The sequence below is a fragment of the Paralichthys olivaceus genome, chromosome 7 (assembly GCF_024713975.1).
Source record: "Paralichthys olivaceus isolate ysfri-2021 chromosome 7, ASM2471397v2, whole genome shotgun sequence".
Lineage (NCBI taxonomy): Eukaryota > Metazoa > Chordata > Actinopteri > Pleuronectiformes > Paralichthyidae > Paralichthys > Paralichthys olivaceus.
This window is the reverse complement of record NC_091099.1, coordinates 22,784,176-22,812,002: the sequence shown is the minus strand read 5'-3', so window position 1 is coordinate 22,812,002 and position 27,827 is coordinate 22,784,176. Positions and strand designations below refer to the sequence as shown.

The 27,827-nt window shown below is 39.2% G+C and overlaps 3 protein-coding genes across 10 annotated transcripts in view; all 3 read left to right on the top strand.

The window, feature by feature from the left end:
* The window catches only part of cadps2 (Ca++-dependent secretion activator 2), a 178,411-nt gene extending 173,251 nt beyond the window's left edge, over positions 1-5,160 (top strand). For all 7 annotated transcript variants that reach the window (XM_020079011.2, XM_069528523.1, XM_069528524.1 and 4 more), the window contains 2 exons: positions 803-907; positions 1,543-5,160. In XM_020079011.2, coding sequence (XP_019934570.1) covers positions 803-907; positions 1,543-1,713 — 276 coding nt within the window. In that variant the 3' untranslated portion in view covers positions 1,714-5,160. The remainder of the gene's footprint in view (positions 1-802; positions 908-1,542) is intronic.
* Positions 5,161-8,391: 3,231 nt separating this feature from the next.
* On the top strand, positions 8,392-14,977 carry fezf1 (FEZ family zinc finger 1). Its single transcript, XM_020078781.2, has 4 exons — positions 8,392-9,576; positions 10,495-10,629; positions 11,725-11,857; positions 14,289-14,977. Exons 1-4 carry the CDS (start codon positions 8,770-8,772, stop codon positions 14,522-14,524), a joined length of 1,311 nt encoding a protein of 436 aa, XP_019934340.1. The 5' UTR covers positions 8,392-8,769; the 3' UTR covers positions 14,525-14,977.
* Positions 14,978-21,446: 6,469 nt separating this feature from the next.
* aass (aminoadipate-semialdehyde synthase) overlaps positions 21,447-27,827 on the top strand; it is a 31,743-nt gene continuing 25,362 nt past the window's right edge. The window contains exons 1-4 of one of the 2 annotated variants that reach the window (XM_020079401.2): positions 21,447-21,597; positions 24,352-24,584; positions 25,613-25,789; positions 26,938-27,022. In XM_020079401.2, the coding sequence (XP_019934960.2) occupies positions 24,366-24,584; positions 25,613-25,789; positions 26,938-27,022 (481 nt within the window). In that variant the 5' untranslated portion in view covers positions 21,447-21,597; positions 24,352-24,365. Of the gene's footprint in view, positions 21,598-24,333; positions 24,585-25,612; positions 25,790-26,937; positions 27,023-27,827 lie in introns of those variants that run through there. The other variant, XM_020079402.2, reaches the window with a different exon arrangement.

Here is a 27,827-nt window from a genome sequence, read left to right as displayed (position 1 = left end):
CAGTCCTTGTCAGAGTGAAATTAAGTCGATCAGCAGCTCCCGAAGCAGATCTGAATATTACGGGTCATTACTGTGTCAATGCGATGCCCCCGAGCATTCTTGTTTGACTGGTAGCTGAATAAAGCCACCCGCTGTGTGCATTTTACCAGCGGCGTATTGAATGCTGCTTTAAGTGAGGATCACTGTTCATGTGAGAAAAGGTGCATTTGATTTCCCTGCAGCAGCTGCGGCCTGGTGGCTGAGGGCGTGAAGGAAGAGTTTAATGAAAATTACATGATGGAACCTGATTTCTTTTTTTCTGCTTTGAAGTTCAAAGCAGAGCCATGTATTCGTCCCCTGCTGCTCAACATTCAGATGTTTTCCAGTAAATTGGTTTCTTTGAATAAGTATATTTTTCACCATTTTTGAGGTTTGCCATTTTGATGGTGCACATTCTTTGACCTTGATGTTTTAGTTTTGTCGACATTACTGGAGTAAGGCATTCCAGAAGCAAACGGCAGCCAAATGACAACCAGAGAGCAACTGTCATGCTATCGTCTATCTATCTATTTATTTTATTGTACTCAATGATGAAAAAGGTGGGAAACTTCGAATTATCTAAACCGCTTTATCTTGAGGTCAAAATGAAAGTGAAATGTTGGTGAACTATTATTGCACATTTGACCATAAACACTGTAATGAAATAGGAAGTTGGTCAGTAAATTGGGATGAATATTTACAACTGACATGGAATAATTTTGTTATCCCTTCCAAATAAGTTTGTCTACATTCATTTTTTTCTTTCTGTTTTTGCTTCGTCCAGCAATGGTACACCGGCTCCATGAAGGCTGTGTGTGTTTGGCTGACTGACAGACTGGACCTGCAGCTCCACACATACCAGTTGAAAACCCTCATCAAGATTGTGAAGGTAAAAAATAGACTATAGGTATAAAAATCTATATAAGAAACCAAAAAAGTTGTGAGTGTTGAGATGTACTGTATATGCATTCATAATGACAGGTTTCTCTTAGCTTTATCCAAAGTCCCCTTTGCTGAGTGGCAGGGAATGATTCTGAGACTGGCTGAACTGATTAGTGACAATATATTTAGCTGAATCTATTCATGAAAAAACTGTCTGAGGAATACTGAAGGGAAAGAAGGAAAAATACAGACAAATCAAACCCTGCTGTAGTGTCCTTGAAAGCAGCAGCAGTGGTGTTAAGAGGCAGAGGTTATGAAAGAGAAAACTGCTCAAACTGTGCGTGGCAATCGCTCTTGTCTTTTCATAGTTTTCTAATGTACAGAGATGCGTGAGATTAGTGTGAAAGCAACATGACATGGAATGATAATGGCTTCTTACTGAAGGTAAAAACCTCTGACGCCTCAGTCTGCCTTTACAGCCCAACACATAAAAGACTCAATGTGTCCTTCAATCTTCCCACTTTTGTCCTTCAGAACGGCGAGTAATATCCACCTCCTCGGGCTCGCTGCATTCCTAAGATGCTCACTGTTTCCTTACTGTCTGCTTTAACCTCTCTCCCCCCTCCACCACCCCCTCAACAGAAGACCTACCGTGACTTCAGGCTGCAGGGCGTCCTGGACGGCACACTGAACTGCAAGAGCTATGAGACGATCTACAACCGACTGACAGTGGAGGAAGCTACAGCGGCCGTCAAGGCGGGCGATGGCCTGCAGGGCATCAGCATGCGAGACAGCGATGAGGAGGATGACTAAATACACACAAACACACTCTTAACACACCTTGTTACTACTTGATTGTCACCCTCTCCATTACAGATCAGGACCTTCTGTCACAGTTAATGACATCCTCCACTTCACTTAACAATTTTCATTTCAAACTAAAACAGAGACTGAGGCTGAAACCACAGACAACAAATATGATTTGGTACTAATATAACTGAAATAGACTGCTGCTGGACAAATTAGCTTTGCAATTCATCAACAACAGAACAGCTAATGCTAAAGTTAGCTTGCATGCTTTGCTGTGGAAGCATATTCTCCACTGAGCACCACCTCAGTCAGCCATATTGGATGAATGCTAAAACTGAAATTAAAAACAGCCAATATTCAACAGATATAACAGATTTTTAAGTTAAGATTGAGAAATACGTGATAAGTGAAAATAAATTACTGGCTACTGAAACCGATAAAAACTATAAAGCCAACAAACACTGTAAAATAACACAAATGCTGTATTTTTAACAACAGGGACAGCACATGCTTACAACTTTTAGCTACATTTTTTTTTACTGTCTGTTAGAAAAGTATTTTGCCAAAACAAAACTTGATAGCATGTCTGGAGAAAATAGACAGACTGGACAAAATAACTATGCCATTATCAACAACAAATCAATCTAATATACAAGCCATGATGTTGATGCATTTTCTCAACAGAATTTGACTCTAGTTCAAATATACCAGAAGAGCTGATATTACAACCACAGTCAACAAATATAATTGAAAAAGAGATAGATAATCAACAGAAAACAGAACTGCCAAACTAATCACGCTGTTTATGACACGACAAGTCATTAATGTTAACTAGTAATACTTGTTGTTGATGGGTTCTGTTGTAAATCTGAGTCCATTTTTTAGGACTAAACAAGGTGAAGCTCTGTGTGTAGTTGCATCATGTGCAGTAGAGGTTAATCGTCATGACTTAAGACCTGATCAGTTGAGGGGGATCGCTCAGGTAGTGACACACACTCTCACCCTGTCACATGCTCATCGCCCAGATGTCCATATGTGTTGAAACGTACATGAGTCTGAATGTACGACTAAAAGTAAGTCGAGGTGAGGCGAGGCAACTGACAGACACTGGAAGGTTGTGAGACAAACCTCGTCCTCCCACTCTCACCTGCAGGACAGAAAGCCCCGCCTTCCTTTATGTGCAGCCATACTCTGATTGATGTCACTTTTTACAGTAGAGCTCAGTGAACGCCTATTTTGTTTTCCTTCAGTCATTGTAGCTTATTGTTCAAGACTTAAAATGTTGTGGCAGCTCTAAAACGCTAGAGTCCGAGCAAACCTGCCTTTTTTTGTCATATTCCTGACACCAACAGCGGCCAATTCCACAAAAGAGATTTATTTTTATTGGACTGAAAGCTTGGAAATGTAAGGTTCTATCTAACTGCTTTTATCAAGGCTGGGTTTTCTACTTTCATTTTCCTCAGTGCTAAAACAACCTGACCTTTTCTTAACAAGCAACCCATTTTATTTGTACAAATAGTGACTGTTGTTTCTGATAAGCTAAAGCAGAAGTAGCGTGACATTATTACAGCAGCTCAATGCTTGAGTTTGTTGTGAATCGTTAGGTCAACAAAGCTGTTATCATCCGTGACTGTTTGAAACAAATGCTGACCGACAGTTCAGTCATACTTTTGTCTATCTGTGATCACAATCGTTCTCTAACCTTTTACAGAAATTACAGTTTAATTGACTCAATTCAATCAAACCTTAAGAAAACCAGTAGCAGATCAGAAAACACTTGAGGAGGACTTGATCCAACGGATGAACAACATACTGTACCTTGTCATTGTCTTAGGGCGCTGCTAGAGGAAAGGCCATTGAAAGGTAGTTCAAATCATTTTAAACATGGGCAGGTGCTGGAAGTCAGGAGGTCATTAGGATTCTTTCTCGAGAAATTCTTTAATGCTCCATTCGATAGTGATGGAAACCGACATCAATGAGTAAATGTCGAGCATGATGCATAAATATGACAAATGGTAAACTGGCAAAGAGAAAATAGTTAATCGTCTTTTTCTAGGGGTGTAAAAACGTGTATATCTGTTTGTTTGATGTAAAAGAAGTTCATGTTAAAATCTAAAATCTGACAAAACAGTGACATCTCCAAAAATAAAACAAGAGATATTTTAATTAGGATCGAAATTGCACAGGAAATCCGAATTCGCACGATTGTTGAGATTGGCTTTACTACAGTACTTAAGATGTTACAAAGAACAATTTGAATTTGAGTCATGATTTTGCCATTAGCTGTTACAGCGCTTTTTGCCAACCTGGACGTTTGTTTCTATTGTCTCTCGTCTGATTGTCTGACTCCTCATGTTGCTCTACCAGTTGGACTTTGCTGTTACAGTACCTGATGCCAAACCTTGAAAAACGTGACCCACATTGTACTTAGGATTCTCATTAAACCACACCTATTGTGTATTTAACACAACCTTTCCTTAACCTTAACCATGTTGTAGTTTCCAGCTGTTATATTATAATATAATATTTAACTTTCAAAAACTTTGACATTGACCAAATCAAGGATTTTTGCACAATTATTATGTTTGATATGAAGTTTTTGTCTGGCAGTAGGGTTTAGCCTTCAGGTCAAAAAACTACTTATCTGAATGTTTTTGATAATCAGTGTCTAGATCTGCAGACAAATTCTTACAGGTCCAAGCTAATGAAATGTTGCAGTACTGCTGTAGTTTCTCCATCTGAACTTCATGTAGCTCACAATGTTCCCACTGCTAAATAAGGACTGATGGTCTCAGGTTGTAAAAGCTGCAAAAAAAACAACAAGTAATTTCTACAGGTATTAAGAGAGAAACAGAATCCACGCAGGTGTTCACAAAAACACAAGGTGTCAGTTTCACAAGAAGCTCTTTTAAGGTGTTGGAATTGAAAGTAAAAGTGGGTAGTCGTTTTTCAGTAACACAATTAGATGTTGCTGTAGCTGCAGTTCTGCTGTCATCTCTGTTCACTGTGATATTTACTGTTGTGAAGAATTATATTGAGCTGTAGTGGTATGGTCGTACTGCCTGTGTACTTCATATCCAACGTCGATCAAAGTCTTAGAAACATGCTTATGAACTGAAAAGGTCTGGACCTTTTTTAACAGGATCATCGTGGGAGAACATCTGTTTTTCGTTTTTTTATCTGATCACTGTCTTTAATCTGATCAGCTGTGAATGGACTAAGTGTCTCATCACTGCTGCCAATTCGCTGGCTACCGTCTGTTTTGCGTGTCAGTGTAGGCCAGTGTGCAGCAACCTGACGTTTGTTTTAGCCGTCCGATCCAGTTTGTATCCGTGCAGTTCAAAAGGACAAAAATCTATTTGAAGAAGTATATTTATATTGTCTTATTGTGCACCTGTTTTGTTCAGGTGTCTTATCTAAGTGTCACTATTAAAAGTGTTTTTAAAGCAACTGTGATTTCATTTTGTGGGTTTTATTCTCTCAGTTTTAATTCCACATCAGACTGAAGATTAGCTTCTTGGCAGCAGTCACAAAAACAGCCAATGATCAATTCTGATCTCACAGGGAAGATTTACAAAAGGGGAAATTATATTTAATATCTAGACATTTAAGATACTTAGTTGGAAGGAAATTGGAGATCTTTGGTAGAAAACCTCACCTACTTCACATTCTTTGATCTGGGTTTATCCTGGTGTGGGCCTCATAGTTCCAGTGAAGGGAAATCATAATGCTCTGCTGTAAAATAATATATAAGAGTTGATTTGGCTTTTTTTAGAGGTTGAACCTCACAATAGTTTTCTCAGATTGGTCTGTACACAGCCCTGACCTCGTCTGCTGGACATTACTAATACTTCAAATGGTAAGAAGAGTGGAGGAGTGGTGGAGCAGCACATTAATGCCTGCGGTTTAATGTGGAATGATTTTATGTAAAATACTGTAGGATTTATGGAAATACTGTTTGACCGTACGCTGTAGATATTTAAACCCAAGTTTTGTCTAAATATCAATAGACATTTTTCATGTTTCTAATGGCTTGCTGAATTTTGATGAAATGTTTATGCAGTTAAGCGCAAGGCATCTTGAATAATTCCCCCTAAAGGAGCGGTGCTGCCAGATCCATAAAAACTGAAGAAGTTAAAACCAGCTGAAGCAAAGTGAAATCACTGCATTATGGTTTTATATTTTTGACCATTATTTTTTTTAATAATTCGTCAGAACTCCTTGTTTTATTAATTTGGGGGCAATAATCAGCAGTTGAAGTTGCTTTTAAAGTTTAATATTTTTAAAACCTAAGTTTGTTAATTTATTCATATAAAAGTAAGAATGGCTCACAGTGAATTTAAAGCTCTGTAAACTTTGCACAAACTCTAGATTTCCTTATGTTCTGAATTTGTCTCTTCACCCTGAGGTAAGATAATGCTAATATGTATTTACTCTTATTCACCTTAAGCTTGTATGTGACCATAATACAAAAGGACCTGTTCTATACATTGTTTGATCCGACTTCAGGGAAACGCAGCAAAAAGAAAGAATATAAATCAAACTTCATAATAAAAGATGTTACAGAATAATTAACAGCACCAGACTCTCGCCTTTTTAATCTTTAAAATGTTCATGAATTAAAAAGTAAAACAGAGCTAGGTTCTTCTGAGTGGCTCAGATCGCAGATTTCGTTTCAGAGGCCAATGAACTATGTTTTTGCAGAAAAGAAACAAGTGAGGAACACTGGTTTAATTATGTTGATGTACACTCATTTAAAAGGTGTAAATTAAGAGGGTTTAAAAACAGAAAGACGGTCATTACAGATATGCTTTTGTTAAGGATACTAATACCAATAATTATTGTAACTGCTAAACATTATGTGCACCTTTTGTGTCGTGTGTTTAACTGGCATATTTTAATGTACATATAATTTCTTATGTTCACACACAACAAAACCTCGTAAATAGTTTACATGCAGTGGCTGTACTGTTCTGTACACTGTACTGGTTCTATTCACATATCACACCTACTGACACTATACATCCAGTATAGGTCTATTGTTAGTTTGTCATATTGCACCTTTACATTACTGTAACTGCATTATTTATTTGTGCTGTCAGCATTTTATACTCTTCATCTGTTCACTGTAAAAATATAAGTTTATTTGCACTTGGTAAAAATAATTTTGTTACAATGTGAGTGTGTGATGATGTTAGGATATTTTTATTATTATCAGAATTATTCTAGCAACACATACATTTAAGTCATACATACATACATAGATAGATAGATATAGTGCTTTATATTATCGTTATTGCTAATTATGGTTCACATGCAAATATTAGAAAATATATCTATATCAGCTTAAAACGAAATGGTGTCTTATAAACCATTTATTTAAATATATAATATTAAAGAGGTGGACTTAAATACATTGTCATTATAAATCAAAGCATGCAGAGCTTTTCAGGACCAGAGTAAATACTGCAAGAAAAAAAACACATTTTGGCCTCAATGAAACGAAAAAAACATCAACATTTTTTATTTTAAATTAAATATAGTATTTATCAATGAAACAATAAAACACATAAACAAATAAACAACAGATCAGAATGAAATGAGCTGCAGAGGCCGCTGCCCCTTCAGCACGTCATAAGATCGTGCGTGCGTGCGTGCGCGCGCGCGTGTGTGGCGGGGCGACCCATTTATAATAATAAAGAACAATGACATAATAATGATTTTATAGGAATATACAAATATGTTTCTCTTCTCCGTGACATCTATGGGAACACCTGCACTCCTTCACAAATTCTCTCAAACCCTTCGTATAAAGAATACATATCTGTATATTTCAGCTTGTTTTTTCCACATTCACTTATAAATACTCCGTTTTTATTTATTTTTAAATGTTTAGTTTTTATTTTTTCGTCTTGTTTCATGGCCATTTTGATGTATTTGTGTAATAAGTCTATGACCGAAATCATCACCAGTGTATTATTATTATTATTATTATTATTATTATTATTATTTACAGGGTAGAACAGTGAAATGTAAATCCAATTTTGTATTATTTCTTTTTACATTCTTAAATAAACGAACACCTTCGGGTCAGCAACACCTGAACATACTTCACTCAGCGGGTCACTGCTCTGCACCTTCTGTTCAGACTAAGTTCTGTTCAGCTCATCCAACCAGCCCACTGCTGTCTGTTGTCTGTCTGTTCACCGTCAGTCTCATTCATCCTGAGGAATTCACTTCTCAGCCCGCTGAGATTTTCTGTTCGTAAAGGAGTCTTTTACGTCAAAAGGAAAATATGAATAACGGCGCAGAGTTGTATCTGATGTTGGTTCCTTCAGTCTGAACAGTCGCGGGTGCGTTATCTCTAAATCTCGTGCGTAAAGAAACGAGGATAAGAACGTTTGAGTCAAAGTTGAGATTCACAGAGCAGAGCCCACCCAGGATGAGATCGATGACTTCAGATCCATTCTCTGCTCAGTATCTATTCGTTTTCTGTCTTAAGTTTAGCCACGTGTCAGCTCTGTGTCTTCTCTGAACCGTGCGTAAAAGCGCGTTTCGGGACCCAAAGATGTGTCTAAATCTGATGGAAACCTCTGACAGCTCCTGACCCCGCGGCCGCTGCGTGGTTGGCGAATTGCGATTGAAGAAAAAAAAAAAGTAATGATGTCACGCGAAGCCACAAGGAGACCTGGGATTTACCAGATACCTTCCAGTTGAGCAGGAGTCCTGCCAAGTGAAGGACACCTCCTCCTCCTCCTCCAGCGGCGACAAGTACAGAGAATCGACGAAGGAGAATTGAGCGAATTATCTACTTTTCCGCTCCTCTTCCTGGACGTAACGATCAGCGAGGTCCCGGCTCTCTGCACGCCGTTATCGAGCGAGCCGCGGCCGCCCCTGATTGTCGTCAATAAGCGGTGGGAACGGGACCGGTGATTTGGAGGGGGGGTTCCCCGGCAGATGATGCCCTTTCCAGCGGGCCGCTGAGGAGCAGCCCCAACCTCCGGCTTCCCTCCGACAGTTTCGTGTTGTTGTTGTCGCGGCGCGGTTGATGCGGAGGTGATGGACGGTCCTCTCCGCCGCCCAGCGGGGATCCTAGGCTCCCCCCCGGCTTCTGGGAGCCAGCCCACGGGCTCCGACATGCTCACCTCCGGCAGCAGCAGTAGCAAGCCTCTCGCTTTCTCCATCGACCGGATTATGGCCAGGACGCCCGAGCCCAAGTCAATACCGCTCCCCAGCTGGTTCCAGCCCGCTCCCGTGGGGAAACCCGACGTCTGCCCGTCCTCGCTTCATTGTATGATACCGCTGGTGCCGCTCGGGTACGAGCCGGGCCACAGGCTCAGCATCACCGGGCTGGATCCGGGTCACTTCGAGGCGTCTTCAGTCGCCGCTCCCTCAGACTTTTTGGGCTTTGGGTTGAACTATAAGAACCAGCAGGAGGACTCCGCTGTGAGCCAAAGCGCCGGCCAGTACAAACTCTTCAGACCCCGCGTGGTGAACCAGTCCTCCTTCCCCACCATGGGCACCGTGTGTTACCTGAACTGTAGCGGGGACACGGGCGCCTGTCCCCCGCCGGCAGGCCTGGTCAACCTGCACCCGATGGCCTCGTACCTGCTCACCGCCCGGCACAAAGCCTTCATGGCGGAGAAGAGCAAGCCGGGCCTTCAGCAGGCCGGGGAGCGGTACCCGGTGTCCGGCGTGCAGGCCTTCAAGGAGCTGTCTCACAGCCACATCCAGCACTACATGAAGGAGCGGGACCACCTCCTCACTGACAAGATCTTCAAGGAGTCCGCGGCCGCGGCGGCTCGACTCAGCGGCTCCTGTCCCGGCAGCAAACCCAAAGTTTTCACCTGTGAGGTCTGCGGCAAGGTGAGTCCCAACAAGTCGTCTGGACCTCAACCTGAACCACAGAGGTTTCACGTTCTTCACAAAGAAATGGGAGATTTATGAACCGGTTCTTCCAACAACGTATTACGTGATCAGAGCTGATATTAGTTGTGCGCTCATTGTCATTGTCAACATATTAAATAGATATTTTTAAAAATGCCCGAGTGTCACATTTGCTCCAATTGAATACTTCAGATAAAGAGAGGTTTTTAGGTTCCAGGCCCGTTTTTAAACTATTTTATAAACAAGATATTTTTATGGAATTCTCCTTTATTTCCAAGATCTTTAGCTCCTCTACTCGACTAGAAATAACCCACTGAATGCGCATGTTTTTTTTAAATGTATGAAATAAAGAAATCGAACTAAATGAAAATAGGGGGGAAAACTGTAGATGCCGTAAAGCTGCAGTAAAGAGACAGCGACAGAGACTGAAGCATGGATGGACCAGATCTTTGAACGAAAGACTTATTGATGTATTTAACGCACCACAGACCTTCATTGTGACAGGGCTCGTTTGAAATGTTTTCTTATATTGTCTGACACAATTGGATGTTAACCTTCTTTTACATCGAATTGACCCCAGCTGCATTGAATTAGCTTTCTTTTCTTTTCCTTTATTTCCTTTTCTTTTCTTTTCAATTTAGCAGAAAATACCCACGAACTATAGGATTTCTAGTCTGTTTCTAAATTTCACCATTATATGACGTTACGTTTCATTGTGGGTTAGGATTCTGTCAGGTCATTTATTTAAGATTCTAACAAAAATATGGTGTTTGTCGATATGATGAATTTCAGGCTATTATTATTGATATTATTATTATTATTATTATTATGGTTGTTGTTGTTGGTGTAATTATTGTGGGCTATTTGTGATTCTTATTTTTCCTCCCCCCTGCTCAGGTGTTTAACGCGCACTACAACCTGACGCGCCACATGCCCGTGCACACTGGCGCGCGGCCGTTCGTGTGTAAAGTGTGCGGGAAAGGCTTCAGACAGGCGAGCACACTGTGCCGACACAAAATCATCCACACTCAGGTACTGCTCCAATTACACCTGCTTTGTTTCTTTTTGTTTCTTATTTACCATCAACTCAGCCTAAGATCCATTTTATTTCATTTCAATCTTTTCATTTAATTATGATTTGATTTTATTCTTTGCTCGTCAGGTCATGACCACAGCATCTTCTAGTATTAAGAAATGTATTATTCTATTCTTTCTTATCCTGTCCACGTGTTTGTTTATTATTTTATTTATTCGTGTAATTTGTTCCAATTTAAAATATCAAACGTCGTTTATTGAAGCCCCTTGGATCTGGAAAAATGTGGTTCTAATCGATTATAATTGAAAGATGAATCTGTTTTCTGGCTACTGATAGAAAAGCATTCAACATCAAGAGGCAACATTTAAAATGACACGCAGTTGTTGACAACCTGTCAATCAATCTGATAACAGCAATAACACTGTCCAATCACATGTGTTAATATTAGTTAGTGGGTGGGACCTAAAATTCACTGACTTTAAAAACGATCAATTGCTTCGAGACATTTTATGTGTTAGAATATGAGTGTTAAAATATGCACACAAACTTACAGTTATAGAGACGGTCACATTTTTAAATTGTTTTATAAAAAGACACAACTGTAAACGACTTTTTAAATATTCGTCCTTATTTATAAAAAAATAGAATTTGAGTTTAAATAAATCCTGTAAGAACTAAAACAAATCTGTGAAAGTTAAAATCTTCCTTTATGAAAGCCAGGCTGTCTAAGGAAATCTAGATGTGAAGCATTAAGCTGAACTTTGAGCTCTGGGTTTAAAAGTCTAATTGGAATGATCATCATTGATTGTATAAAACAGCTACTGTATTTTTTGATATGTGTCAGAATCAGACTTAATGGAAGCACCAGCCTGTTTATGTTGGCTGAGTTCGTCCTGTGGAGTTCGCTCCTATCACACATTAATAGTCCTGTTCACAGACAACTGGAATTTGTAGTGAAAGTTGATTTAAGCTCTGAAGAAAATTAGATAATAATTTAAATATCCACAGAGAAGCTGTACACCAGTCAGATATTCCCTGGTGTTAACGTTTCTACTGCATGTGTGTCTCATATGTTCCTCTTTGACTTGCAGGAAAAACCGCACAAGTGTAACCAGTGCGGGAAAGCCTTCAACCGCAGCTCCACCCTCAACACGCACACGCGCATCCACGCGGGATACAAACCATTCGTGTGCGAGTTTTGCGGGAAAGGATTTCACCAGAAAGGTGCGCAACAGCAGGAAGTGAACAATCAACCATAGATGTTGTTTCCATTAGGTTTTCAATTTGATGACACGACATTTTTACGTTTCCATAAAGATCTACGTGAGTAACTATAGTGACATTAAAGTACAAACATGATAAATAGCCCGAATATTAATATATCAATAACCATTAAACGTAGGTTTTAGTAGATATTACCAAAGTTTATGAATAGACAGGATATTAACACATCAAAGTATCAATTTATCTTCAATTTCACCAAAGATGAATAATAAAATCATCATTATACACAATATGTATAGTACTATATTATTATTATTATTATTATTATTATCAATATAAGTTAATTATAATTTTTACTACTATTTTTCTTATGACAAAATGTTTTCCAGATCACACACACACACACTCATTTTCACATCCCACTCTAAACGCTGAATTACAGTTGTGGCAGAAACCAGTGTTGTATGTGCAAGATTTATAAAGGGGTGGTTGACAAAAAGAGAAGCCATTGAAGGATCCTCACAGTCTGTGGCTCAAACAGCTGCCAGCAGCGTCTTCCGGCATCAACCAGGATAATGATTATTTTCAAATTAGCACAGGTCAAAAAACAGAGATTGAAATAAGAAGGATGAGGCATGGGCTTCGACAGAATAAGAAAAAGGAGACCGAGCGGAGCAATTTTGCTGAATACGCGTCAGTGAATTGTACACTGCTGTGCTGTGTGCAGTGAATACTACAAATACAAACAGGACAGAGAGCTTTTAGAAGATACACAAAGCAGATATAGATTTAGTGGATGCAAACCAGGTCTGGACTATGTTCATTGCACATACAAGGTGGGAGCTCTATTTTATTTTACCAAGCAGTATTGATGCGTGTATGTGTACGCATTAAGAGAAATGTTGCAGCTGGTAAAGATGGGACTTATTTAATGACATTAATTCTTCTTTGTAGCTTAATATTTTGAAATGATATGTCAACATTTATATAATGATTATATTTAATATTAATAATATGTATCAATTAAAGATATCACATAAGTGCTAGATTTAAAAAAAAAAGAAGCTAAATCTGCCTTTCTAATAGAGGTATCTTAATTCCACCACTGAACTAGCACACTTCCGAACAAATGTCAATGCACTTCAGGTTAAAAGATGTTTCCCCAAAATACTACCTGTTCTTTAATTCCCTCAGATGAGCTATTTGTCCTTTTTGCTGAGTTCTTGAATCACTGCATCGTCCTCTCAGACAAATCCATTTGGCCTCTTGTTTCACTTTTGTTCAGCTGTGAAGTTTAATCTTTGGATGAACTGAATTCTTCCACTCATTAAAATCTGATGGATGTGAAATCGGAGCTGTGACGACAGCTGAAGACCTGTTGAGGTCTGAGTCAGACTGAGCTCTGTGAACAACTTGGCTCTTTCCTGAATCTTTCTGTCTGTGCAGAAAATAAACCTATTTCCCACAAACAAAAACACTGTGAAACAACTGGTCATCAAACTAGTGCTTTATAGTATTTAAATTACTGTATGTATGAATACATGTTAACCTTTTAAAATCATACTTATTTTATTGATAGACACCTTATAATAATAGGTTGTGTATTTACTCTGTCCATGTATTTAAATGATCATCAAGTGCAGTATTCTTTTTAATTACCTGAAAAACAAAGAAGGTGCGGGGGCGTCTCTCAGGCCTGAGTAGTGTCTGCAGGTACATCCGCCAGGTTTCATATGACTCCAGCTGTTTCGGCCGGGGGTTTACCTTTACCAGTTAGAGAGAAGGCACGTGTTGCGCAGTCTGATTTCAGTATAGCTGGACAGTCAGAAGACACTGATTTATTGAGAGATTATAAACAGTTGACCTGAGTTATTGATTGATTTCTGAGGACCGCGTCCTTAAGGTGGTTGCAGTGTACAAATTTGTCTTGTCAACAAATACTGTCTTCATGCATCATCACGTTAAACCTGTCCTCCCAGAAAGGCTCCTTCATCACAGAATCTGTTCATGTAGAAGCTAAAATAACGACAGAATGTGTAACGTTTAGGTTCTTCCTATCTCATTTCTACTATAGTTGACTGTTTGTTTTACAGTGTCATTTCCTCCAGCTATTTTTTAATTTAATGATTAAGAGATGATTAGCAGGAAATATGACAATGATTTCTGACACCAATAAACTTGTTCAGACCTCCCTCTTATTTCTGGATCCTTTCATTCTGAAACAACACATTGTTTTTTTTATTCCAGCCCTCTAAACCATATGTGAAATAGAAGAAAAACATCATATTTAGTTTGAACAAATCACACATGTGTACAACCTGTTGATTTGGAACCACCGACTAAATGAACACACAAGTTGTGTCAGAGTGTTTGGGGGCTGTCGTTTTCTCTCGTCCTGATGTGGGTTCTAATCGTCTGCTTGTTTTCACAGGCAACTACAAGAACCACAAGCTGACGCACAGCGGGGAGAAGCAGTTTAAGTGTTCCATCTGCAGCAAGGCGTTCCACCAGGTGTACAACCTCACCTTCCACATGCACACACACAATGACAAGAAGCCCTTCACGTGCCCCACCTGCGGCAAGGGCTTCTGTAGGAACTTTGACCTGAAGAAACACATCAGGAAGCTCCACGACCCGGCCAGTCCGCAGTCACCCCCCCAGGCCTGAGAGACACTGACCTCTGACCTGAACAGTGACTCTGCACCCTTCATCCCAATGCACCAAAAAAAAAAAAAAGACCTCTCCATCAGATGCAGAACTCAACTTTAGTCCTCATAAGACAAATTTACAAAAGCTCTGCAGGCAACACAAAGTAACTCATGATTTCATATTCATACTTTGGGTGGTTTGTTCCGTCAAAGCAATGATTTGTGCCCTGCAGCGACACAGCATGTTTTTTTTAAATCAATAATTGACGACCTAAAGTCCCTGAACTATGTTCTCAAAGACTTCATCTGACAACTCTCTTCTCCCCAGTGCAGCCATGAAATTCCTCTACCACAGTATCCTCACATTACAAATTATTAACTCAAAAATATTAATTTGTACGATCACTGTCCTGCTTTTGTTCCTTCAAATGAGTGTCCTTGATTGCTTGGACCAGTAAATATTCCCCTCTCAGATGCTTTGATTTGACCCCTCTCTTCTGTCCTGTGCAGCCGTGACATTTAAAAAAACAACCTTGAAGCTGGTATTTAAGACCGATTGTGAAAACTAACTTAAATTCATTAGATTTCAGTCTTTTGAGACAAAATGTCCTCAAATTACAAAATCGTTTCATCAAAATGCCCATCTGTGTGTTCAGTGTGGTGCTTTTGTTCCATCAGATTACTTATTTGTACCTGTAAATTACTTAATTAGGATCCCCAAATCACGGAATTATGCCGTTAGATGACTCATCGTGGCCCTGTGCTTCTATCTTGTGAACCTCAGTTAACATTGCATTTTTATGAAATACATTCTGCACATGAGCGATGTTCTTTAAGCAAAACTGAGGTCATAGCACCCACTGAAGTCACTGAGATCATGTCTCTGGGTTCATTGTGGAAATATCTTCTGAGGAGGATTGTATGATCTATTTCCTGATCAGTTTCACCAGCAGATTCTGTCAAAATACCTTTAAATTGGACTCTTTTAAGTTTGTGAACTCAACTTAAAACATCTATATAATTTCCTATAAAATACAAATGGAAGTGCTGAATTTATTCCCTGTGAGTTACTAATTTAGACTCATATTAGTTCTGTTTACCATATTTAACCTTGATCTCAACTCAATTATGCTCACAGATGACTTTTTTGTTCATTTAACCAGCTATTAAGTCAAAAGTATATTTTAATGAATACATTTTCCCATTCAATCAAAGGTTCTCCAAGCAAAAAGCTTTGATGTTGCTGTCACTGAAGTGATACACTAATGTGAATGTTGTTCCTGGGATTTTGGTTTCTAATGAACCATTGAGAAAGATTTTCAAAAAACATACCTACACAGGATTTTGAACAAATTGTGTATTCAGTCCAACTGGCTGAATTAAACTATTACAATAGACATTTGAGGGAATGAGCTGCTAAAACAGGAGCTTCTCTAACAAGAGAACAAATTGGTAAAATTATCTTTTAACTGAAACTTTTTTAATCAGCCATCCACTGATAAAGGTGTGCATTTCCATCAAGTAGAGACATCTGTAGGAGACAGATGGGTCAAACTCTGAGAACATGAACTAAATTCCAGTCCCATCTTAAATTGACTAATATTTTTAGGTTCTGACTTTGAGTTATCCCACATAAAAGCTGACAGGCATAATAGAAGGAATTATATATTGGCTCATAATGTATTTCTAAAACCCATGGTTATGATGTTGATGAAAAAAACACATTTTTACATTAAAATGTGGAATCTGACAGTATTTTAATGCAGGAACTGAAGTTAGATCCCCGCGTTCTCTTTTATTAAATTAGTGTACATGTTGCTTCTCTAACTGAAACATGAGAAGCCCATCTGATAACAAACATTTGTCCTTGATGCTCTGGCCTAAACCCAGAGAAAACACATGAGGAAACCTGGGCCTCAACTTCTTCAGACGCCTCTCAGGCCCGTGGACCCCACACTTGACCCCTCTCCTTGAACTCAACCCTGTGAAAAAAAGCCATCAGGAACCATCTCCTGAGGCCCTGCAACCAAAATCAACACCTCACCCTCTCCCCTGACCTCAGACCCCTCTGGCCCTGATGTCGGCTTGGACGCTGACCTGAAAGAACCTCCTGAGCAGCTGCCATGTTTCTGTCTCCCTCAGCTCGTGTTGGACTGAGGACACTTGACAGAGGACAAACTGAACTTTCACTCTAATGTCCTCTGTTTCTTAGTCAATTATCGTATTAAAATGGTGGCTAATTATTATTCCATTAGTCATCAGTGTTTGATGGGGTTGATTATCTTTCAGTTGCATCTCAGGATGTGAGATTGATGAACTCTGAGACCAGAGATGCAGCAGAGGTGAAAGGCCACAAATCAGATTTCATTGTCAAGGTTTACACCAACATCACAAAGGACACATCAGGTGACAGTCTGTGTTTTTCTGATCATCAACTAAACCATGAAAAAAAAACCATCATGAAAAACCAATAAGTACTGTGTCTGTAACATCTTCCTCCTCTGAGTCATCGAGCTTCATTGTTGTCCAGACACTGCTAAAACACACCACAGCCACTGACGTGAGTCTTCTTTAAGATGAACACACACTCACTGTAGTTTATTTTAACTCACTCCCACACAGGCAACACACTTCGGACTGAAAATAGTTTCAACAGTGAGCAGCTGTTTTAGGAAATTATTGAGACTGTTTCTTAAAAATGAGGAAGTATTGAACTACCTATACTCTATGTATAGAGGGCGGGTCCAGTATGGGGCCATGCAACAAGTGTTAGCCCCTTAGGAGGTTAAAGGGGCCATGATATACATGCTGATTGGATGTGAACAAACTCAAATGACTTTACAGTGACAGATTCCCCCTCTGTTTGATATAAAAATCCATCCAAACACTCATGGAGCACACCGACTCAGCTTCATCTCTGCATCTCTGGTCCTGATTGACAGAGCTGAAGATTTCTCCTCCTCAGTCAGTCTCCTGTTATTACTTATTTCAGTCTCAGGATCATTGTAAAAAGAAGTCTTTTATGATATTTATTTGAAAATGTGCCACTGTTATAACTTAAAAGAGAAGCGCTGAACTGAAGACTACGTTATACGAAAACTAAAGTTTCTTGTCGTGGTGAAACATTTTTTTTGGGGGGGGGGGGTTGCTGCTGCTAACAAGGAAACATAATAAATAAAATCAACTGTGTGTGATGATTACTTTAATACAAAAAAAGATTCTAAATAATAATTTTAACTTTGTGAAAGATTGACACTTTTTTATTTAAAGGTACAGTGTGTATAATTTTGTGATATCTAGTGTTGAAATTGCATGTTGCAGCTGAACACCCCTCACCATGAGGTACTCTCCTTTCAAAGGTGAAAAAGAAGCTGTGGTAGCTTTAGTTGTCATGAAAACTCAAAAGGTGTTTAGTTTGTCCAGTCTGGACTAATGTCAAAAACATGGCGGCCTCCTTAGAGAGGGTCCCCCAGATGTAAATATAAAGTATTTAAATATAAAGGGACTTTTCTGGGGTAAAGAGAACTACAATTCAAACAATTTAGATGAAATTAACTGGTGAAAACATCATGAGGATTATTCTACATTAAATATCTGCCAATAGTTCCCTTTCACCTAAATCTTACACAGTGGACCTTTAAGTGCCATATATAGATCTGCATTTAGAGAGTTTAGTTGCTACCCAAAATATTTGTTGTCTGAATTATCTTGAATTCAATAAGAACGGATGTTGTTCGAGGCTAAGAACACTTTTAAAACTTGACATGAATCTACATTTTTGACATATAAAGATGTGACGAAGAAACACTTCACATACTCATGGGTGACATTTTGATCAACTTTCTTTCACTTTGTGTGTCAACATGTTAACTCTCTTTCTTAAATTGTTGACTAAAATTAGGTTTTTCCATTTTATCGGTCTAACTGTTCATTTGCTTTTGATGGAAAGTAGCTTCCATATAACACAGATCTTTCAAAGCAGAGTTAAAGAACACAATCAAATAAAACAACTGACAAGAATATTATTCTTTCTGCTCTTTTTCATTCAAGATTTGAGATTTTGTGTTTGCATTCCAAAAGTTTTGTTTGGTCAATATATATAAACTTACACTTACTTATTTAAAATTTTACCAACCAAAGCCAATGTATGGGTACGTTTTTTTTAAAAGACTTGATTAATCAATGAAAATGAGTAGAAACTGAACCAATAACAAAGTTAAACAAGCGAATACGGTAGAAAAAAACCAAATCAAAGCCGTAACAATCAAAACAAAACAGCTAATAGAGGTTTTCGGGGGAGGGGCGCTTGTTTCGGTCATCATGGTGCGACAGGGGCAGCAGGAGGCCGATCCTCCTTTGTGGGATCTGACTGGTGGAGACGCGTCCTGTGTGCAACCTGAGCCCAGTGGGGGGTCTGAACGCTCCTCGGTGAGAGGGCGGCAGCAGGTGGACGCTCGATTTGAATCCGGAGCTGTTCTGTAAGGGTGGCAACTTTCACGTAACCCCACCCACCCTTTCAGAAAGTCATGTCAGATGCGCGCATGTTCTTTTCTCTTGACTGAAAACAATCACCGACAGGGTTTCCTGATGTGGAAAATTCCTTCTGAACACGCACCGTCTGTCAGTGTTCGAAGCCGCCCGTACTGGATACGCTGTAAAAGAAACCAAACTGCCTCCCAGCCATTCCATTGGCACACCGAGGAAAAGCTGACCACAGACACAGCTTGTTGAGCCTGTACCTTCAAAATAAAACACTGTGGCACCTGGAAGGACGTCCATTGGAATGAGGAAACTGGCCATAGCTTCAATAAACAGGAAGAAGACACAGCAAGTTATACTTTACATACAGTTGTTTGCAAAAGTTTTGCCTCCCCTGACCAATTTATTATATTGTTGAATTTTGAACTATTAATCCAAATCTAGAAATACAGAAGGAGTCTTCTCCCCTGATACTTTTCAATTCATCAATTTAAATAAATAAACAAATCACATTAGTTATTGTTGTAGTTATTATAACAATAGTTATTGTGGAATGTGTAAGACTTTGGACACCCCACTCAGTCTGTGCCTATAAGGCCCCCCACACTCAAAATATTAGGCTACAAATACATTTTTGTGTCCAAATCCTCTCAACACGCAGTGCAATGAGTTTATGACAAATTCTGAAATCAAACTTCTCACTGAGAGCCATGGTCATATTAACTTCTTAGGGGACCTACTGAGACCCGTGGACCCCCTATACACATAACTGTTTCTTTTTTTACCTAACACACAGATCACAGCCTCTAAAATCTGAATATTTGCAATATTTCACTTGCAATTTTCCACGATAGTAATTGTAACACTTTGGGGATTTGTTTTACCATTGGCGAAAGCTTCAGGGAATAATTATGGGAATTTTAAAACAATTTTCCAACATTTAACACTCTAAACAATCATTTTCTTAATGACAAAACAACTATCTGTTATCAATAATGAAAATAATTGTTGTTTGCAGTCTCACTATTGGTGGAATAATCCAACCTCTCTATGCAATGAATTAGCTAACACACACAAATGAAAAAGTGGAAATCAACACAGATCATCAGATTTTAATACTCTATCCTAACAACGACTTCACAATGAATGGTTTGTCAGTTTTCAGTCAGATTTTACATATCAATTCCACAGTTCCTCTCTGAGTATTGCTTGTAGCCTTACAGCACAGCTGTGATAGAATATAATGTCTTGGAATTTCTGTAAAATGAATAACATGACACAGTAGAAAATGGGATCCGTGTTACAAAACACAACTTTAACAAATGAAAACATACCTAATAAAGACAGATCGTAAATGTTGTAATGGATGTGGGGATGAGGAGCTGAATCACCACCATATTTTTTGGAATTGCCCAAAGATACAGTGCTTTTGGGAAAATATCTGGAGAAACATATAATATATTCTTGCTAGACAGATTCCACTGGAATGCATGTCACTTTACTTGGGTGACCTGTCAGAAGGAATAACTGGACACGATAAAAATCTCTTGACTGTAGCATCAAAAAAAGCTATCACACATAAATGGTAGAAACCTGACCCACCTACAGTCGATAATTGTATTGAGATCGTGATAGAGATTCATGAGATGTAAAGATTAACTCACCAATTAATATTGAGGAATGATCTGTACATTAGAAGACAAGGACAAAATGGATAAAATACCTGTCGGAATAGAAGGTCTGGTTGATGGCTTATGGCTCCTCATCCTTGCAATTGAAAAGATGCTCTTCACCGGCCCTTTGACGTGTGCCCCATCATTCTCTGATATCTATACTTACAAGTATGTACTGACATATAGTGACCCTCTGCTCGTAACACATAATATGTCATACTGTTATTTGGACTCTTTTAACTGTCACTGTGCCTGGCTTAATGTTCTAGACAGTGCTGTTGTTGTGTGTGTGTTGGATTTGAAAAAAACTAAAACAATTTAAGTATTAAAAAAACAACACAACTCTAACATAAAAGAGCACAATTGACACAAAAAAATCAAGGTCTTACTGTGGGTGGTGTTGAAATAATTGGAAAAAATAGATTCTACTACTGAGAATTCACATGAACACCACCTAAAGTAGAAAAACATCTCAGATTGTTTTTTGTACACAAGTTGCTGACGTTATTACTTATAAACCGATTAACAGCGTGTGAACAGGTCAAATGTTTCACATATGCAAACAGTCTGTCCTCATGCAGACATTGTTATAATTAAAATTAAAATGCCTACATTTTAATTTTTGTACGACCTGTTATGGTGGATATTGTCGTCCAGTGGTGCAAATGTTCCCCTCACGCTCCGATTCATCTAATCTGAAATGTCCCATGAAATGGAGTCAATTTGGGGCCCCTGTGGATGACCAGTCTCCTGCAGATGAAATCACGTGGGAATGACTGGGAGGTGGAGTTTTATTTTGAAGTCGTGAGCGGAAGCGGATCAGTGTGAGCTGAGCCACAGAAGTTGCAGCCCGTCTCACCTCAGGGTGACACTCCGGTGTTGTGGGAGAACCGTCGCCACGTTTCTTCGTCAGGAGCCGGCGTGGCGAGCAGTGAGAAAGGTGGGTCCGCGCTGCGTTCACGATTATCGATCGGTGTATCGATGGCGTCACTTTGAAAGTGCGGGAGCTATTCCGAGTTGATCAGATAACTCATGATTGCACGTGCAGTGGTTGAAGACGCAGGCAAACTGCGAGTTTAAGTCAACACAGGAGTGCGTTAAGGTTCTCTCATGTTTTAATTGTGTCTGTGGATTCAAATCTGACTCGATAATGACTGATGCTCAAGTTTGCGGTTTCGGTTTTGACCTATCCCGTTTCATGTTACTGTCACATGTCAGCGTGCGTGCTGTGGATCTGTGTTACTAAATAATCACCCCCACCCCCCCACATGGCTTTGCTTTAATGGTTCATTCATTGGTCGGATCAGGACAAGAGTTGGGTAGAAGTACCCACAGTGAGTTCAGGCTCGCAGTAAATGGGTGGGGGGGAAGAGTAGTTTCTGGTCTGAGGGCTGGGACCCTCATGGGCTCAGATTTAACTGTGGGGTCACTATGAGGCTTTAAAGAGCAGTTTGCCAATTTGATAAATACACTTGTTTCCCTTTTAGAGAAGATCATTGACACACTTTACACAAATACATTATATGTCCTGTGTTTTCATCTGTGCTAAAGCTGAGGTGTAAAAACAAAGAGTTTATACTTTTACAGGGGTTATGTACTGCACTGTGGCCCGAGGGTGTTTCAGCCCAAACTCACAGACTCGTGATATAGATAGGTCAGAAACAACTGGAGGGAATGTTGGGGGGTCAAAGGTCGGTGTGAGTATTTGTGCTGGCCTTGTGAACACAATATGAGAAAATTCTTCAAATGTGTCGTAAATGTTCACTTGGATTCAAAGCTGAAGATTTGGTGGTTGATGGAGGACTTCGTCGCACTCAAAGGAGGCGGGGTTTGTGGGCTGCTTCGACCGCAAAGCCTGAACCGAAAGGAGAGGGTCTGGTCAACAGAAGATTGCTGTGATTGCTGTCATCAGCTTAAGGGCGGGACAAGTGTTGCAACAGTGTTGCAATTGGACAAAGTGAGAAATTTGTGAAAGCCCCTTGGGTTTTTTTGAAAACTGGTCAGATTTTACACATCAATTCCACAGTTCTTCTCTGAGTACTGCTTGTTGCCTTACAGTACAGCTGCATCGGCAGCAGCTTGTGTACTGGCAGCAGTTCGGTTCAGTTGAAGTGTGACACTCGACCATTGGAGGTCCTGTCGCCCGCAGGCACCATTACCTCTGTTGGTAACAGAAGCAAATTGATCCTGAGATAGGTTGGGCTGGGATCTACCCATTGGAGCCTTCTCGTTGATGAAGTTACGTATAATTGTCAGATGCATTAAAAAGGGTCGTCGCAATGTTACAGCTTAGCAGTGCCACTGTGAAATGCAGCCTCCGAAGGATGCAGACTCTGAATTTAGACACAGCTAATAAACTTATAACTTCAGTTTCACTAAAAGGTATCGAATTCTGCAGCTGTACAATTCAACAAGTTAGGTTTAATGGGAAGTGTGAAAAAAAAAAGATTCATTTTAAAACTGTGGCAGGACAAGTTAGAATATGGTTAAACACTAATACCATTTTTGATTTGTATGTGTTTGACCAGCAAAAGAAGAAGTCAAAAAGTATTTTATGAGTGTATGGCCGAGTGCCTTCTTGCACAGATATAATTACCATAGCCAGGCAGCTAGCAGTTTCCATCTGTTTCCAGTCTTTGTGCTAAGCTAAGCTATCTGAACGCTGGCTGTACTCAGACAGACAAATCACATCTGCAGAATGGGAACAACAGGAAAAACACATTATTATTCTGATACAGTTACAGCTCCTATTAAATGAGCAGAATCAGTTGTGATAACAGTGGTACATTTGCAGCCTACAGTACGTTGACGTATCTCTGTTGTACTTACATTAAACTTATACGATACCACTGCTGTCATTCACCATATCTGTAATTCATAATTACACAATGGAGGCTGAAGTGAACAGTTTCACCCACTCAACTGCTTTTAATTACAGTTTAATAGACATGACAGGAATTTTACAATCTGACAATATATATATATATATATATATGATGTGTGTGTGTAAAACAAAAAACATCCTTCTTCACATAATGTCAGTCTAAACAACCTTTCCATTTACGTGTAAATCTGTGATGTGTTGGTCTTGAATAGTTGTTATGTTTTGTTGTGCCTCATTAGCAGTTTCTAGTTTCTCTGGTCTGTCGAAACCAGCTGTTTGTCAGCTGCTCTCCCAGCAGCAAACTCAGCCTGACCTCTGACTGCTCCATCATACTTTCTCTTGACTGGCAAGTGACAGAAACATCATCGATTAGCTCATCGAAAGAATTATTCTGCAATCACTTTGGTAATAAACTAATGTATTCAATTTTGAAGCAAACATAACCAATATTTTGTCAATTTAGCTTCAAAATGATTAGAGCTTGATGCTTTTGTTGTCACTTGAATACAGACTTAACAAGACATCTGATAATGTGACCTTGGACACTGGGAAACTGCAACAGCCATGGTTCCCTAAGGCTGCACGTTTATATATAAATTAATCATCTAATTGAAAAAATAATAGGCAGATCAATTCAGGATTTTAAAAATCCTGCCACACGCTTTATCAGAGTAAAATATTCAAAAATACCTAGTTTAAAGAAACACTCACTGTCAAAAGAGTTGGTGTCACCTCCTGGCTGAATGTTATGAGTCAGTGTTTCTAGTTTCAACTCATCAGCCAATGGCTCCGTGTCGTTTTCCCGAGCAGGAAAGGGTGAAATAATGTTCAGACTCCTCAGTCACCGAAGCAACAGGCTGCCGAGCTGCCTCACAGGCCAGCGGCGCTATGAGCACCACAGGGCCGTCATGGCCATCCGTCGGGAGGACGTCAATCCCTGGGAGAGGAGGGCGCCGCTCGCTCCACGCCACGTCAAGGAGCTGACCAACGCTGGCGTCAAAGTCCTAGTCCAACCATGCAACAGCAGAGCTATTCATGAGAAGGTAATGAAAAGCAATTTCCCATAATGTCAACCACATTTAGGTTTTTACTTTGGGAGTTGTTGAGTTAGTAGTCAAGGCATTTCTGCATTGGTTATGTTACTTCTGCCATTATATTACAAAACTTCATCACAACCACTTGTTGTTATCATGTTCTGTTTTCTGAATATTTTGTGTCTCTTTGCAGTTGTTATGTATCTCTATGGGCAGTAGATATCAAAATGATACCGTGGTGGCTCACACATTTGCATATGTGTGACCCACCAAGGTATCATTTTGATTTCTATCAACTTAATAACTTAGATAACACCTTACCGATCCTTAACACCCATGCAGCTAATAGTAATATGTGCACTAACCAGTCAACCATCAGATCACCCCACAGGAAAATGTGCTTGACCAATGAGCAACAGCCAGTGCAGCAGCGACTAAAGTTATGTGTATAACTATAAGAGTGTACCCTACATTAGGATAGTATGATAATTTCTGTTAGGAAATGGAATACATGTGATACATTTGAATGATCTGGAATATATAAGGTGACATTACATGTGTGTTTAAGTGTGTAGTGTTATGATTTGTATTTGTACAGCAACCAGACCAAACCAGTCTCTGCTCCCACCACTCCCCTGAGCCCTCTCACTTTCTCACCAGCTTGTGTCGTCTGCTGGTATCAGCCTCGATGTCCTCGTTTACAAAATAATTCTCTGGCTCTCTCACGCTCATGAAAGTCCATTAGACATTTGTTGCACACAGTGAATGAGGACACTTCATGTGTCCACCATCTGTATTAATACTACATATTATATATACTGTGCATATATTATTATGAGAAACTCCCTACACATGCTTTTCCTGTGCACAAATATGTGGAAATTTTTTTTAATAGTTAAATATATCATACATACATATTAAATATCTAATAAAACACAAATATAAATGTAAAAAAGCAAAACAAAATACTGCTGTAATGAGTGTCTGAGTGTCTCTGTTGGCGGGCTAACCGGATGTACCTTATGTTTTGATTTCAGTACTACTCGAAGGCCGGGGCCATCATTCAGGAGGACATTTCTGAGGCGTCGCTGATAATCGGAGTGAAGAGGCCGTCTGAGGAGGAGGTCATTGAGAAGAAGACGTACGCCTTTTTCTCCCACACTATTAAGGCCCAGGAGGCCAACATGGGGCTTCTGGGCGATTTACTGAAAAAGGTGAGAACACTCAGAAGAGCCCTATAAAACCCAGGAGTGTTCCTGACCCCAGCTGCTTTATTTTTCATGTTAATTTAGAAGAAACTACTTCTATAGCCACATTTCGGAGGCTTTCACCAAGTCAATATTTGAAAACCTAAAAATTACCAAGCAAATATACTGTTTGGTATATAGTACCGTGTGTACTGTATGTAGGATTTGTTTGTTTTCATGCCAGAGACAGCCAGTGTTTATGTTTATGGTGTTATTATTTCCGATCGTCCGTCCGTCCTTCAAACTTGATACAATGTTCAGTTGGACTCAAAGATGAACTGATTAGATTTTGGTGGTCAAAGGTGTAGAACACAGTCATTTCCCAAAGCACTCAAGTCTGTGTAAGGTGTTCTGAGGGAGAGATGTGTTCAGGTAATTCCTCATGTTTTACAGTAAGAATTTGTTTGTCATAATTATATTTATATGCTTATAATTAGATATAAGCATTGTTTGCTTTAAAATGTTTATCAGCAGCAGGTTATGATGCACACTTGCCCCTCTCTCCAAATAAAGAGATCTTCCATTACTATTAGGTTAGTACATATTCAATTCCCTGGAAAATACTAGCAGGTCTGTTCAAACTGTCGTTTCTATAAATCTCTGGTTAGTGTTGGAGTGTACTACAGTCACAATCACAGCACACAACTGAGTATACAGTCTGTCATATGTGGCCCAAAACCATCCATTTTCCCCAAAGGCAGTTCAAAGGCTGGTTTGGAGCAGGTTCCTTATGTCCAACCAGTTGTTTGTTTCAACACCTGAAGAGGCCAGAAAAACTGGTTCAGGATTGAAATCAACTCTTTGCTTGTCTAGAAAAAAGAAGTGTTTATGTCAGAGGCTGGGGGAACCAACCAAAACTTTGCTGTGACCACAGATATTCTGCAGAGAACTAATGTTACAGACTTAGAATCTAAGCAGCAGCGGTCCATGGAGGACTTTTTAAAGGATTGTAAAAAAGATCACAAACAATAATACAATTAGATATTAACATATTCTTTGATATATCTATGTATTACTTTTTTCTACTTATTTGAACTTAACTCTACATATAAAATAAATGAAAATAAGTTAAAAAAAATTATAATTAATTATAATTATATATTCTGTCGTTTCAGGAGGTTCGTCTTATTGACTACGAGAAGATGGTCGATGCTAACGGCTACCGGATAGTCGCATTTGGCCAGTGGGCTGGTGTCGCAGGTAGGATGGATCACGTTTTACAACATGCCTCAGTTCAGTACACTAATTTCCTGAGGCTGCTGAGAAAGTGAATGACAACAGCAGTAGTTGGTTGGAAACTACACAGCGGTGAAGAGAAGTTTAGATTCAAACGAGAGAGCTGCTCCCTGTTCAAACATTTCTGTTTGATGTATAAATCAGATGGGCATCAGCATTTAACCAGACTTGAGCCAGACTTCTGTCAACATGACAACCAGCTGCTCAAAGAAATCCAGAAACTGTCCCAATTTGACTTTTAACCTGTTTTAAATTCAAGGTTAAGTCAACAGCGTTGTCATTTTTTAGATAATGTTATAGTATAATGTTTAAATACCTACAACTCAAGGTAATGTAGGTGTAAAAGAAGAACAGTTTAATGTCACGTTCAGTAAAATACCATGGGTAGATTGTGACACATGTCAAACATGTACAAAGTCTACAGGGTCACAGTTGTACACACACTGGATATTTGTCTTCATATTAACAATGGAAAGGAAATATCAGAGCCCCCACACATCAGCTCTGGTTACAATTTAATGGTAATTACTGAGGTTCACCATTCAAATAAAGTTTTTCTGACTTTTCTTGGACATTTTGTTTTTTTAAAATAAAATAATATTTTTGACAATTTTATTAAGAATCAAGAGGTTTTATCGATATTTTTCACATTTGATACTGCTTTATTTTATTTATGATATTTGTGTTGCATTTTCATATATTCATCTAACTTAATTTTAATTTTAGTATTAAAAAATATATTTTTGTTTATTATTCAGACATTTGTTCA

Excerpts from the sequence above, each read along its gene's own strand:
- fezf1 (XM_020078781.2), top strand. The coding sequence starts at position 8,770 with ATGGACGGTCCTCTCCGCCGCCCAGCGGGGATCCTAGGCTCCCCCCCG. Across the intron at positions 9,577-10,494 it reads CCTGTGAGGTCTGCGGCAAG|GTGTTTAACGCGCACTACAA; the intron begins GTGAGTCCCAAC and ends CCCCCTGCTCAG. Across the intron at positions 11,858-14,288 it reads GAAAGGATTTCACCAGAAAG|GCAACTACAAGAACCACAAG; the intron begins GTGCGCAACAGC and ends TTGTTTTCACAG.